The 13,586-nt window shown below is 42.4% G+C and overlaps 1 protein-coding gene across 5 annotated transcripts in view; it reads left to right on the top strand.

Annotated features, from left to right (window-relative positions):
- PCDH15 (protocadherin related 15) overlaps window positions 1–13,586 on the top strand; it is a 264,399-nt gene that overhangs the window by 94,014 nt on the left and 156,799 nt on the right. For all 5 annotated transcript variants that reach the window (XM_062496847.1, XM_062496842.1, XM_062496846.1 and 2 more), the window contains 2 exons: window positions 4,087–4,195; window positions 8,994–9,106. In XM_062496847.1, the coding sequence (XP_062352831.1) occupies window positions 4,087–4,195; window positions 8,994–9,106 (222 nt within the window). The remainder of the gene's footprint in view (window positions 1–4,086; window positions 4,196–8,993; window positions 9,107–13,586) is intronic.

Raw genomic sequence — 13,586 nt, 5'->3', positions numbered from 1 at the left:
TGTTCTTGAAAGCCCCAAATGCATATTCTGCATCTGGATTGTAAATTCCCCCATAATCATTCCATGGGATCATGGGATGGTGAAATCAATACGTAGGCGGGTGCCTAAAAATCCTGTTTGGATTTTTGAATGCAACTGCACTCCTGAATTATTAAGAACTATTTAAATACATTAATTTAAAATATCAGCTGTTTATTTTATTCACAACCCTCAGCAGGAGTCTAAAACCCCCTGCCACAAGTGCGACTTTGAATTTGCCTTGTTCCATCCGTAACATCTCTGAAGGCCATGGATTTTTGCAGAACCTGCTGCACATCCCACATGGAGAAGGTGCTGCTGTGCTTCCATGATGAACACAAAAGAAGGGGGGGAAATGAGGTTTTTGCTGCTACCTTATTCTCTCTGAGCTTTTTTTTAAGCCTTTTTTCTGCCTTAATCATCTTGTGGCCCTGCAGACTCCCTGGCAGGCTCCCCATCATGGCTCTGTTTGAAGGAGGATTTTTTAAAATTTATTCATATTTGTGCTAAGAGTTGCAAGGTGGGATTGGTGTTCTGCTTTTTGGCCTACCCAGTTCCGCTATATTGAACACCTGGAAGTCAATTAATCACCACACCAATAACTGAGGGAGCCTTTCCCTAATGAGGAAAAGAAATGACTGCATATTCCACCCTCAGATGGGCAAGATCTTGTTTGTTTTTTAATCGCCTGCCTCTGCCAGAGCTTGGGCAGCTTTTCATGTTCCCCTTGGCAGAGGCTGGGATTTGAAGGGCAGCTGTTTATTCCGAGTGAACTCCCAGCCCTGCTGTGGCTCCATGCTGACTTTCCCAGTGCTTTTTCCAGCCTTTCCCTGCCAAAACGCCCAGTGCTCTTGCTTCGCCTCCAGTTGGCACCCATGGGCACCTCAGACACTTCCCTCCTTCATTAATTTGTTTTCCCTTCCTTTTAATGAGCTTCCATCTCCTCATGAAGCTCCTGATGGGGGGATTTTTTTAGGCTTCTTGCAAGGGTATTGGATGCCTATGGAAGACTTCTTGTTTGACTCCTAATCTTTAAAGCAATTATTTCTGATTAAAAGCATATGCACACTTTCTTAAACTTCCTATAAACATTTCAGCAGATGGTATATGCTATCTCCTAGCTCTTGAGTAGCCCATTTTAGGTGTGTACAGTACCTGGAGAAACAACTTATATACAAAAAAAAAAAATTAATGGATTTCAATTTTCATTCTCAGCTTCTTTATAATTAATTTCCTTACTGGAATTGTTTCTAATCAACTGAGTGCTTTGTTTCCCAGGGTTGATGCAAAGGTGGCAGTGTGGGTTAAAACATCTTCTGTTTAACCAGAACCTGTTTCATTTCATACACAGGGATTCTAAGTGCTGCTCTCCAGCTTTTCCTTGAACTGGAAAATAAAGCATAGTCCTTGCTATTTGAGTTATTTGTTGAACAATTCTGATTTTAGTCTTGGTTTGGCACAGACTCAGCCTGGCATGCAATGTTGTAATCATAGAATCCCAGAATGTTTTGGATTGGAAAGGACCTTAATGCCCATTCAGTTCCACCCCCTGCCATGGGCAGGGACACCTTCCACCGTCCCAGGCTGCTCCAAGCCCCAATGTCCACCCTGGCCTTGGACACTGCCAGGGATCCAGGGACATCCACAGCTTCTCTGGGCATTAATGGTGAGTTTAAACCCAGACTAACAGATGGGGTTGGTTTTGTTGTGGGTGTGTTTCAAACTCAAATGTGGGGTTTCCTAAGAGGGCTCCAAATGATCTGTGAATTTAAAAATAGCATTTTAATCTTAGTCAGTTTTTCTGCAGAATCTTCTCTCTTCCTATGCAACTTCTATGCCATCCTAAGGCCTTTTAAAAATTCAAGCAGATGTCAAATTTATCTTCTTCTCTCTTTCTTTCTGCCTATTTTGAGCTCGTCTCCCTCATTACACTTTTAAGAGTTTAATTTTTCAGAGTTCCCAAATGGAATTGGGTGATGACAAAGGACCTGACCAGTGGGACAGGGACAGAGACAAAAGCCATGAGCAGGCGTGGAGTGAGGAGCTTTCCAGCCCTAATTTGAGAGACCAAGAGCCTCCATCCTCACTTTTTAATGTGCCTATCCCTGACATGTCTGTACCTCAAATTACCTTGGTGTGGAAAAGGCTGGGAGAGCGCCTGGACTTGAGGAACCTGTTGGGAATGACTGGGGGGACATACCTTAGGGTGTGGTGGCCAGTGACCTCTGGGGCTGCCAATCCACACCTACACAAGAGGTCAATGAACTGCCTTTCCTCCCTCCCTGGCTTCTTCTTCTCCTCCTGGCTCATCCCTTTTCCCTCTAATCTTCCCCTCAGCATCACCAAAGCTCTCACAGCTCTCTTCCAGCTCTCAGCAGCATGATTTCTGACAGCTCTGCCAAAACTTGGCCGAGCATGGACTTGTCTCATTCCTATTCCCACATTAAATTTCAAGTCCCCTCTTTGCAGAACACAGAGTTTTCCAAAGGAAAGGCTGCCAGGAGAGTTGTGGGGGGGGGGGGGGGGGGGGGCAGGGGGCGGAAGGGCATCTGGCTTTTCACAGAGCTCATTAAGGGTTTTTGTCATGCAGGGAAACATTCCAAGGGGAGGCAAAGCGACATGCATGTGTGGTACATCTGTGGTTGGTTGAGCAGCCAAGGTCACTGAAACTGTGGGAGCTGGGAATGGCAGCTCTGGAGTTGCCACTGGAGGCTGGATTGAGATGAAAACTGGCACCAGTTTTGGGGCCACCTGATGGTGACCTTCCAGAACCTGAAACTACTAAAGAGATGGAGAGTGACTCTTTACAGGGATTGAGTGCCAGAACAAGGGGGAATGGCTTCCCACTGCCAGAGGGCAGGGATAGATGGGATATTGGGAAGGAATTGTTCCCTGGGAGGGTGGGCAGGCCCTGGCACAGGGTGCCCAGAGAAGCTGTGGCTGCCCCTGGATCCCTGGCAGTGTCCAAGGCCAGGTTGGACTTTGGGGCTTGGAGCAGCCTGGGACAGTAGAAAGTGTCCCTGCCCATGGCGGGTGGTGGGAAATTTTGGATATTTGAGGTCCCTTCCAACCCAAACCATTCCATGATTCTACAATTCTGTCTCCATATTAAACATTTGAATTAACTTCCAAATAATGGTGAATTGTTCCCACATCCATACACACTTTTCCAATGTAGCTGTCCCTGAAATGTCTCTACCTTAAGTTTCTTTTGGAAGTGTGTATTTGTGGATCACAGGTATTCTAGCTCCTGATGATGCTCCAGTTCAATTTGTTGTTTTCCTATTTTCAGGCATTTGCTGTGTTTCACTGTGTGATGGCTGAAATCCCTGACTCAAGGGACTATTTATGGAAAAACAGTCAAGTATTTGTGGGTTTTCTTTATCAAGTCTTTACTGTCTGCTTCTAAGCTGCTAAGGGGGCTGGAGCACTTTCCCGTGGAGCCAGGCTGGGAAAGTTTGGTCTGGAGAAAAGAGGGTTGTGTGGAGACCTCATGGCTCCTTCCAGGGTCTGAAGGGGCTACAGAGAAGCCAGTGGGGGACTTCTCATCAGGAACTGGAATGACAGGACAAGCAGGAATAGGTTCAGACTGACAGAAAGGAAATTGAGGTGAAATATAAGGAATGAATTGCTGCCTGGAAAGGTAGGGAGGCCCTCCCCTGGCACAGGGTGCCCAGAGAAGCTGTGGCTGCCCCTGGATCCCTGGAAGTGTCCAAGGCCAGGTTGGACATTGGGGCTTGGTGCCTCCTGGGATGGTGGAAGGTGCCCTGGCCCATGGAAGGGGATGGCACCGGATGGGCTTTAAGGTCCTTCTCATCCAAACCATTCTGGGATTTTGTGCTTCCTTTCCTCTGGGATCTATCCTGAAGCTGTATCTCACAGAAAGGAGGTTGCTGTAGAAATGTATATGTTGCTCGGTTAATTTGGATTTAAAGAGGCCATGAGCTGTACATATTCTTCTCATTGTGAAGGATTTTTCTCCTCCAGTACCTTTCCCCGTGAGATGTTATTGTGCTAAACTTGCAGATCTCCTAATTGCTCTGTTTCCAATGTGATTTCTCATTTCAGGCCCGGGTGAATCCCATCAGTGTCACTCCACCCATCCAAGCCATAGATCAGGACCGAAACATCCAGCCTCCTTCTGAGCGACCCGGCATCCTCTATTCCATCCTAGTTGGTTGGTGTCTGCTACTTTTCCTGTCCCTCCAAATCACTCCCTCTGCTATGACCAGCCAGGAAAAGTTTGCCTGGGAGAGTGGAACCCTGACAAAAATTCCACTTGCTGTCAGTGGGATGTTTGGAATTGTTCTTCTACCTGTTGGTATTTAATTGCCAGGTGGATGTTCATTTCATGTGGTTATTTATTAGTGTTTACTCACATTGAATCCAGAATTGTTGTCTGGTTTAGTGAGTGGAACAACGCAGTGAGGGAAAGGACAGCTCTGCTAGGATGTGCTACCCATTGACAGACACAAAAAGAGAGGCTGAAAAAGGCAATTAGAGCAGATTTCATCCCAAAAATCATATGGCACGGGGCAGCTCCAAGGATCTTACCGCATCCACCTCCGATTTTGCTGCCTGTGTGCTTTCCTTTGTAATTTAAAGTTTGGTTATTTGCTCATGCTTCTCTCTCTTCTTTTTCCTGCTGCTTCCCTGCGTTTGGCATTTGTTTCTGGGCTTGTAGGTTGGGCCATGGAAGTGCCTGAAGGTGGTTGGTAGCTGCAGGGTTCTACCTGGCCAGCTGCTCCCAAAATCCACACACCGACCTTTCCGTGGCGTTTGGAAATGGGGAATTCTGTGGGATCGCATCATTGCCCTGTCTCCCCTCTGTTGAACTCCCTGGTTTTCCCAGCCAAGGAGAAGTGGAAGTGAGGATTTTGAGGAGCACGTTGTAAAGGTTTAAGCTCAGCAATTTATAAATGTTATCTATTCCTAAGTCCTGCAGGGAGAAATCCACCCCAGGGCCACGTTTAGGCTAACTTCTTAGGATTTTTGCATAATTTAAAAAGTTCTTCAGGACAGGAATTATTAAACGTGTGTCACTAACCTGGGATGTTGGGAATTTTGGAGTGGTTGTTCTGATGTCCAAGAAATAATTCAGAAAGGTGTGGTGCAGCAATTTAGGTTAGTTTGGGGACTTTTTTTTTCTCTTCCTTTCCTCCCTCTCTTTTTTTTTTCCTTCTTTCATTTTTCTTCTTCCTTTTGTCTTTTTTTCTTCTTTAATTTTTTCCCCTCTCCTCCTTTCTTCCTTCTTTTTTGCTTTTTTGCTTTCTTTTTTCTTCTTTTTCCCATCTCTTTTCCATGTCTTTTCCTTCATTCTACTTTCTGTTTTTTCCTTTCTTTATTTTTCTTCATTCTATTTCTTTTCACTTTTCTTATTATCCTTCTCTTTCCCTTCTATTTTCCTTCTTTTTCCCTTCCTCCACAACCTTTTGGCTCTTTTTCTTCCTATTTTCTTTTCTAATTCTTCTTTTCTTCTTTCCTTCTTCTTTCTTTCTTTTTTCCTTTCTTATTTTTCCTTATTTTTTCCTCATTTCTTTTTTTTAGTTTATCTTTTCCTTCTTTTTAACTTCATTTGCCCCTAATATTTTCCCTTTTACTTCATTTTCTTTTTTTCCTTTTCCTTTCCTATCCTATTCCTTCTATTTTCTTTTTGTTTTGCCTTATTTTTCCTTCTTTATTTTTTCTCTATAATATTTTTCTTCTCTTTTCTTTTTTCTTTCTTTACTCCTTATATTTTCCTTTTTCTTTCTTTTTCCTTATATTTTCATCCTTTCCCTTTCCCTTATATTTTCTTATTTCCCTCTTTTTCTTTCTCTTTTCCTTCTTAATTCTTCCTTTTTTCTTCTTTCTTAATTTTTCTGTCTTTTTTTCTCATTTCTTTTTTCCTTGTTACTTTTTTAATACTTTCTATTTTCTTTCTTTTAAGATTTATTTTCCCCCTTATTTTTTTTTCTTGTTTTCTTCTTTATTCTTTTTTTTTTTTTTTTTTGCCGTCCTTTTTTCCCCTCCCTTCATTCATTTTATTTCACTCTTTTCTGGTTTTTCTTTTTTTAATTTTCCTTATTTTCCCTTCTCTGTGCTCTTCCAAAGGATTTATTTTTGAATTTTAAGTCTGCATTCATCTCTCCCAGGATTTGCTATTTCTGTTTTAGCCTCAGAAAATATTAAGTAGTTCCACAGTAAATGGGTCTTGCAGATATTTCTCATTATGTGGATTTTCTCCCCCCTTTTCTTTAGATCTAAACCTCCTTCTCCTTGATCTCTTTAGGAATGTCCTTTTTTAAACACTGGGAGGTTTGAACTGTGCCTGTGGAATGAGGGAATAAGTTACTTATTAGAATTATTTTAAGTTTTATTTAATTTGTCTCAGTTTTATTTTGTATTTCTTTTCCCTTCTTTCTTTGCCTACCTGTGCAAGGCACATGCTCCAGGCACTGTGGATATTTGATATATTTAACATTTGGGAATGGGATATCTGGAAATTGTTTTGGAAACACATTAATTTTTCCATTCCTTGGCTTTTGGAAATGTTCAATTCTTTGGGTCTTTGCAATATCCACATTCCCTGGACTTATCCAGGGGTGAAGTAAGGCCCTACCCTTTATTTTTATTAGAAGTGTTATCATTTCTACCAGTAAATTTTATTATTTTGACTAGAAAATATTGTTATTTTTAATAGTAAAATGTATTATGTTTAATAGTCAATTACTAGTAAAATATTCTTTTTAGAAGTCATTTGAAGCCTTTATTCTCTCTGGGGCCAATCCTTGAGAAAAGCTGAAATTTCCTTTCAATCATCAGTTTTTTGCCCTTGGAACTAGCTTTGTGATTTCTGCTACCAGCTTTGGACACTTTTGGTTGATATTTTAAAGAAAGAGCCAAAAATGCACAATATCTTTTGGGAAGGGGGATCCTATCCAGTCCTGTGTCCATTTCAAGCCCTAGGTCCCACAAAACCCCTCCTCTGGCTCTGGGAAAAGCAAAATTGAGGAGTCCTTTCCTTCTCCCCCTTGCTGGCCCCCACATTTTGATCCTTCAGCCTCTCCAAACACATGGAATTTCTGGAACCAGGAGACTCAGAGCTCATGCCTGGATTTCAGAGCAGACAAAAGTGGACTGAGGGCTGCTCTGCTCTGTCAAAATGGAAATTATTTTATATTATTTGTATTAATTTTTTTCAGAAGCAGATATCCCTTTCCTGGAAAAGCTGACTCCCAGAGTTTAGGAATCTGAGCTCCTCCTGAAGTGGGCAGGAGCTGAGCAGGCTTCCCCAGTCAGGACTTGGCCATCCACCTGTGTTATCCCTTAATTTTTGCTTCTCTATCATCCACCTTGCTGCCTTTTCCTCCTTTACCTGCTGAGGTTGGTTTGGTTGTCAGTGGAATTTTTTTGCTTGTTTCCCCCCCCCTTTTTTTTTATCTTTTGCTGGATTCTTTCCTGACATCCTTGCACAATATTAGCCTCATCTTCCCTTCAGTGGATCCCTTTGTGACTCTTATCCTCCTCCCCCCTGTATATTTGTTCTCCTTTAGGGCACCTCTTGTTTTCTCCTTTCTCAGAGTTTTTGCATTTTGTCCCTAATTTTGTGACAGTTTTTAGCATCAGCAGCAGCACTGGTGATGTGCAGCCTCTAAAACCAGCAATCTGTTACCTGCCAAAAGCTTGGAGCTCCTGCTGGGTGCCTTGTGCTCTTCAAAAATTAGATTAATTAATTAGAACTTGAAATTAAAGGCAGGGCAAGGGGATACAGGACTTGGAGCTTGAAGCCCTGCATTTGTGCTGGTGGTATAAGAGAAAAAGTAATCCATGGTGGTTCTTTTGCTGCATTTTGGGTCAATGATGCAGGTGTAGATTAAGAGAGGAAAAAACCAAAAGCTTATATAATATATATAAATATATGTCTAATTTATTTATCTAGCAAATGGTTGTCATTAGAGGATTGCAAATTAAATTATTGCAGCAATTTATCTCCTGGCTTTCTGAAAGCACTTGAAAGGGGAACAAAAACCAGCAGCATTTATGAGGAAAGTGATTTTCCCTCGTGTTCAATCCATGCCTCAGTGCTGGCTGGATCCAGGGTTTGGCAGGGCCAGGTTTGTGCTCCCACCCCCTGGGCTCAGCGATGTCCTAGGGCTTTTATCCCGTGAGCCAGGGGTGCCCTCTGCCCTCAGCTACTGCCAGGGCTGCTCCCAGACCCAAACCCCTCAAGATTTTAGACTTATAATCAGAATTTTGGCTCTTTGGGGTCCTCTCGCAATATTGCTGAGCTGGGAATTCTGGAGTTCGGTCAGTGTGGAACACTTTGGCTTTCTTTTTTTTTTCCCTTTTGCACCATTTCTTTGAGAATCCCAGGGCTCATAATTGCTGTAGCAGGAATTTTTTCCCTTCTCCTCTGCCAGGCTGTGGTGCTGGAACCCTTTGGCTTAGGCACGGGCACATTTTTGGGCTGTAGCTTGGCACAGCCTTGGCACAGCCCTTCCTGCATTTCCAGGCCCCCCCAAATCCATTCAGGCTCTGAGGATTCTATTTTCACTGGCCTGAAGACTTTCCTGGAAATCCACAGCCATGAAAACACCAATTACAACTGACAGTAAATTGATCTTTCATCTGGTGCTTCTTCTCTGAGGAGAGAGTTTTCCCAGAAGGATTTCTAAAATGACCTATTTGTTGTTATCATATTGTTATTTATTGTGTTATTACTAATATATATGTTATTAATAATACCCCCGTTGTTGTCAAGTACTTAGGGAGTCACAGTTGAGGGAAGTCTTTGTGGGTTTGGAGAGTACAGAAATAATAAGATTAAACACACAACTTTATAGTATTCTTAAACTCCATGTCCACGTAAGGCAATATTTTATATTTCCAAAACCAGGATGAGGCTTTGTTCCTTTGATGGTTAATGAGTAAAATAAACGCATTGCTGAATTAAACCTTTCAGAGTTGTTGAAACCTCAATTTCTTTTTTGCAGGTACTCCTGAGGATTATCCCCAGTATTTCCATATGAATCTCACAACGGCTGAACTGACACTCCTCAGGCCAATAAATAGGGATTTACACCAAAAGTTTGACTTGGTTATTAAGGTAATTCGGGCTGAATTTTTTCATTGGTTTTATATTCCTTGGAAAATAAAAATCTCTGGCAAAAAAGTGGGGTGGGGCTGCTTGTCTCTTCTGCAGTTTTCTCTTCCTTTTCACCTGTCAGTTGTCATTTATCACCATCAGGGAGAAGAAGGGTGTGAAGCATTTGTGAAAAGAATGAATCATGGCAGAGTTCTAACATTTTGTGTTACCTTGTGTGAACAAACTCAGCACCACTTGTCCCCTCACTTTTTATGAGCCCTGCTGTCCTGAGAATGCAGCTATTTGTATCAGATTTCAGTGTCCCAGGCCATGTTGGACAGGGTTTGGAGCAGTCTGGGATGGTGGAAGGTGTCCCTGCCCATGACAGGGGTGGCACTGGATGGGCTTTTACAATCCAAACCATTCCTGTGACTCTAAATATCCTAAGGAGTTACAGATTAAAGCCCTGCAGCCCTTTATTCCCAAAATTGAGCTGCACAATACATTGATTTAAAAACCAATTAACTGGTGTGGGAGGGTATTTTCTGTGCCTAAATAGCGACCATGACCATGTTTATAGGATTTAAGAGGTTTCTGTTGCTGTGGTAAATGTGCAGTCAGGGAATATAAGAAAAAAGTAAGGAAAAGGATCAGTCCGTAAGAATGGCAATGTGCCACCTGCTAAAACAATAAAAGTTTTAATGCTGTATCCTTCGGGAACCTTTGGAATAATGGCTCAGGCTTTTACCAAATCAAACTTTCAGCTTCTTGTGTTGCACGTGTCATTTCTCACAGTTGTAGGATCTGATCAGTTCTGTTTTATCTGAAGGGGTACAACTTGAGATGCTTCCCTTCAAACAGAAAAATCTGCTATTTTTGCAGCACACACTCAATTTAATCTTTAAAATATTCCCTCTGATATGAGAAGATCAATTCGCTTTTTTCCTGTTAAGGTATTCTGGAAAACTGTGAAATGGAAAAGCTGGTTAAGTCAATACAGGAATATTTGAATGCAGGAAGGAAGGTGGACAGGAAATGGGGGCACTCACCTGCATTGCTGATAAATGTTGAATTCTCAAATAGGGAGACAATGAAAAAAACTAAAGATCTTAGTAAGAAATGCTGGATTTCAGCCTCCCTCTGCCTCTGGAATATATTAGATTATATGCAAGGAGAAAACCAATTTTGCCCTCCTATGGAAGCTCTTAGCCTTGAAACACGAACATTATTACAACATCCTTACAGGAAAAAGAAAATAAAAAGGAAAAAAAGTAGCTTTTGGGGAGTTTCCCATTGAAATTTCCATATGGCAACACCAAGGCTGCCATAATATATGAATTAAACCTTTAAACAGATTTAATTAAAATTACAATGACATGACCACTGCAGTGTACACATGAGATTACGTTCTTGTTACCAGGTCTAAAAAGCATCAGACAAGCTTTATTTATTTTTTTTAAGCGTGAAGCAAATGGGACAATTAGTCAAATTGATGCACTTTGCTCCACTTCTATTTGAGCAAGGGTTATTTATCAATTAGATAGAATCTAAGCTGACACTCCCATTATCCATTTGTAAAGAGGATGGGCCATAAGAGGCTGGATGTGCTGGCACAGGCAGGGGAGTGCTCATGGATGGAATTCCTCTACTTTGGAGAATTTACCACAGCTGAGGGAGAGCTGCTTTTGATAAACTTGTTTATGTTGGGGGTAATTCAGTTCACAGGGACTCACTTCTGGAGTAGGCAAAGGATGAGGAGCTGCAGGAGTTTCTCCTCAATATTTGTAGTGGGTTGATATCCAATAATTCAGGAAAAATCATGACCTTTGTCCATTCAGAGTTGCCATAAACCTGTGGGAGTTGAAACAGAAAAAAAAACAAAAAAACAAAAAACAAAAAAACAAAAAAAACCCCCTGGAATTATTTTGATGCTACTGAAGGGCAGAGCATCCCAGACTGCTCTGGGTTGGAAGGGACCTTACAGCCCACCCAGTGCTACCTCTGCCATGGGCAGGGACACCTTCCACTGTCCCAGGCTGCTCCAAACCCCATCCAGTCTGGCCTTGGACACTGCCAGGGATCCAGAGGCAGCCCCAGCTGCTCTGGGAATCTGTGTCAGAACCTCCCCACCCTTACAGACCTTTTCCATTTCTGTTGTACCGTTCTGGTCTATGTTATTTACCCAGGACTACATCAAATTTCTCCCCTTTAAAGAAAATCTATCTTTGTCATATTTAAAATCAGGGAAAGCATTTAATTTCTCCTGCAGAAATTGATTTTCCATTTCTAATGGCATTGTATTAGTGACAAAAATGCTTTGATTTTTAGAACACGAAGTGGAAAAATACCGGAGTGTTTTGGTGATTTCATGTGGGCGCCTGTGTACTGGTGAAATTAAATTGATCACTTTAGAGTTTAGATAGTTAAATTGATAGATAAGTGGATTTAGTTAATTAAGTTGATAGTTCTAGAGTGGGTTTTCATCCAGTCTGGCTGGTCAAGTCATAAACCACTGTCTGTTGTATTTGATTCTATTTGGGAAATTAGGGAGGATTTATGTGACTTGGGCATCTCAATAAAAACTCCGATTAAATTATTTTAAAAAGATAGGGAGGGAAGAGGGAAAAGGTAAGATAAGATTACCAGCTTCAAATAACATTTGTAGCCTGACTTATTAATAGGACTTTTCCTTGAATCTAGGAGTTTTATGGCTCATAGGGAATACATTCTCACAATCTGGGCTAGGGGAAGGTACAGTGGAGCTGAATGAGCTTTAAGGTCCTTCCAACCCAAACCAGTTTGGAATTCTGTGAAAAAGAATTTGTTTGTGTCCCTTGGGTGGTTTTGGTGCCTTGCCCACAAAGCTGGTGACAGAAATGTTCTTCAATACTATGCCAGGCAACACAGAGGATTTTGAAGAGTATTCTTGCATAGCATTTCCTGTACCCCTTGGATCTACCCCCGTGATCCCAGGAGGGCTTTCAGCCAGGCTGTCATTAACCCAGTGACAGACAACTCCTTGGAAACAGCTCTACAGTGGGATTGTGCTTCCCTGTCAGTTAGGGGGTGACAGAAAGTCAAGAGTGGAACAGAGTATTTGCAATTCCAGTGTTAGAGGGAAATTGGTTTGGGATCCCATTGTGCAAGAGGTGATGGAGAACGTTTCTGCTGTAATATCTATTCCATCTACGCTGGAATTTCTCCTGGCTGGAATTTTTGGGCCAAATTGGATTTCCATCCAAACTGGGCAGCACAGGCAACTCCAATCTCTGCTCCCTGTGAGGAGGACCCAAGGAATGGCTGGAGCTGTGCTTGAGTGCCAGGGAGGTTTAGGTTGGAGATCAGGGCAAGGTTCTTCCCTCTCCCAGAGGGTGCTGGGCACTGCCCGGGCTCCCCAGGGAATGGGCACAGCCCCGAGGCTGCCAGAGCTCCAGGAGGGTTTGGACAGCGCTGCCAGGGATGCACAGGGTGGGATTGTTGGGGTGTCTGGGCAGGAACAGGGGCTGGATCCATGATTCTAGTGGGTCTTTCCAGCTCAGGATATTTTGTGGTTCTCTGACTCCTTTCTTGTGGAGGTACTTTGGCTAAGAGAGATGCCCCCAGCAGTCCCAGTGTAGTTAAACTCTTCCCAATGTCAGTGATTCTCCCTCATGGACTTCAGCAGAAACATCAGGAAGTGATGCTCTCCTCACTCTGCAGAGGAGTTGTTTGGTTTCTCTTATTCCATTGGGAGCTTCATTGATCCCTCCTGTCTGTTGCTCTCAGAGCTGTCAAAAAAATCCTGCATTACAGGGAAAAAAGCATCACTACAGAAACAGCCTTAGGATCAAACTGTGGACAAACCTTGGGAGGCAGGAAATACAGCTAGTATGTGCCATGTTTGGTGTGATTGCACGGGGGCTGTTTCCTGTTCCAAGTGGAAATACAGGGAGAATGGGAGAGGATGTTTGCCAGCCACTAGCAAGGGCAAAAATTGGTCAGGTATAAAACACAAGGAGGTTGTGGAGGAGAGCTCTGGGCTGGAGAGTCTTGGGAATTATCTCAATGGTTGAATTCCTGAAATAATAACTAATTCTCATCCTGAGGTATTACAGAATCATAATATATATAATATATAAGTAGAATATTCTGGTTGTGAAGGCAAGGATATAATCACAGAATCATTTAGGTTGGAAAAACTCTCTTAAATCATAAATTCCAGCCATTAACCCAGCCAAGCCCGCCACTACTCCATGTCCCCGTATCTTCCTAACACTTCCTGGGATGGAACTTCCAGGGATTTACTGTAGAATTGGAGAAGGACTTTGCAAGACCAAGGGACTCGGTGATAAAGTGGCTGATAAAATTACACAAGATTTTAAAATAAAGTGAAAGGATTGCCCTAAACTTTTATATAAAATGATGGGTTCTGGCCTGACTTGGGAGTGAGTTCCTGCTGTTGGAACTGGTAACGGAGTGTGGAGGTTGGCTCAGTGATCCAAAAAATATATAAAAAGAGAAT

Source organism: Cinclus cinclus, chromosome 7 (genome assembly GCF_963662255.1).
Source record: "Cinclus cinclus chromosome 7, bCinCin1.1, whole genome shotgun sequence".
Lineage (NCBI taxonomy): Eukaryota > Metazoa > Chordata > Aves > Passeriformes > Cinclidae > Cinclus > Cinclus cinclus.
Note: the sequence above shows the minus strand (reverse complement) of the source record. Positions and strands in the feature narration are given on the sequence as shown.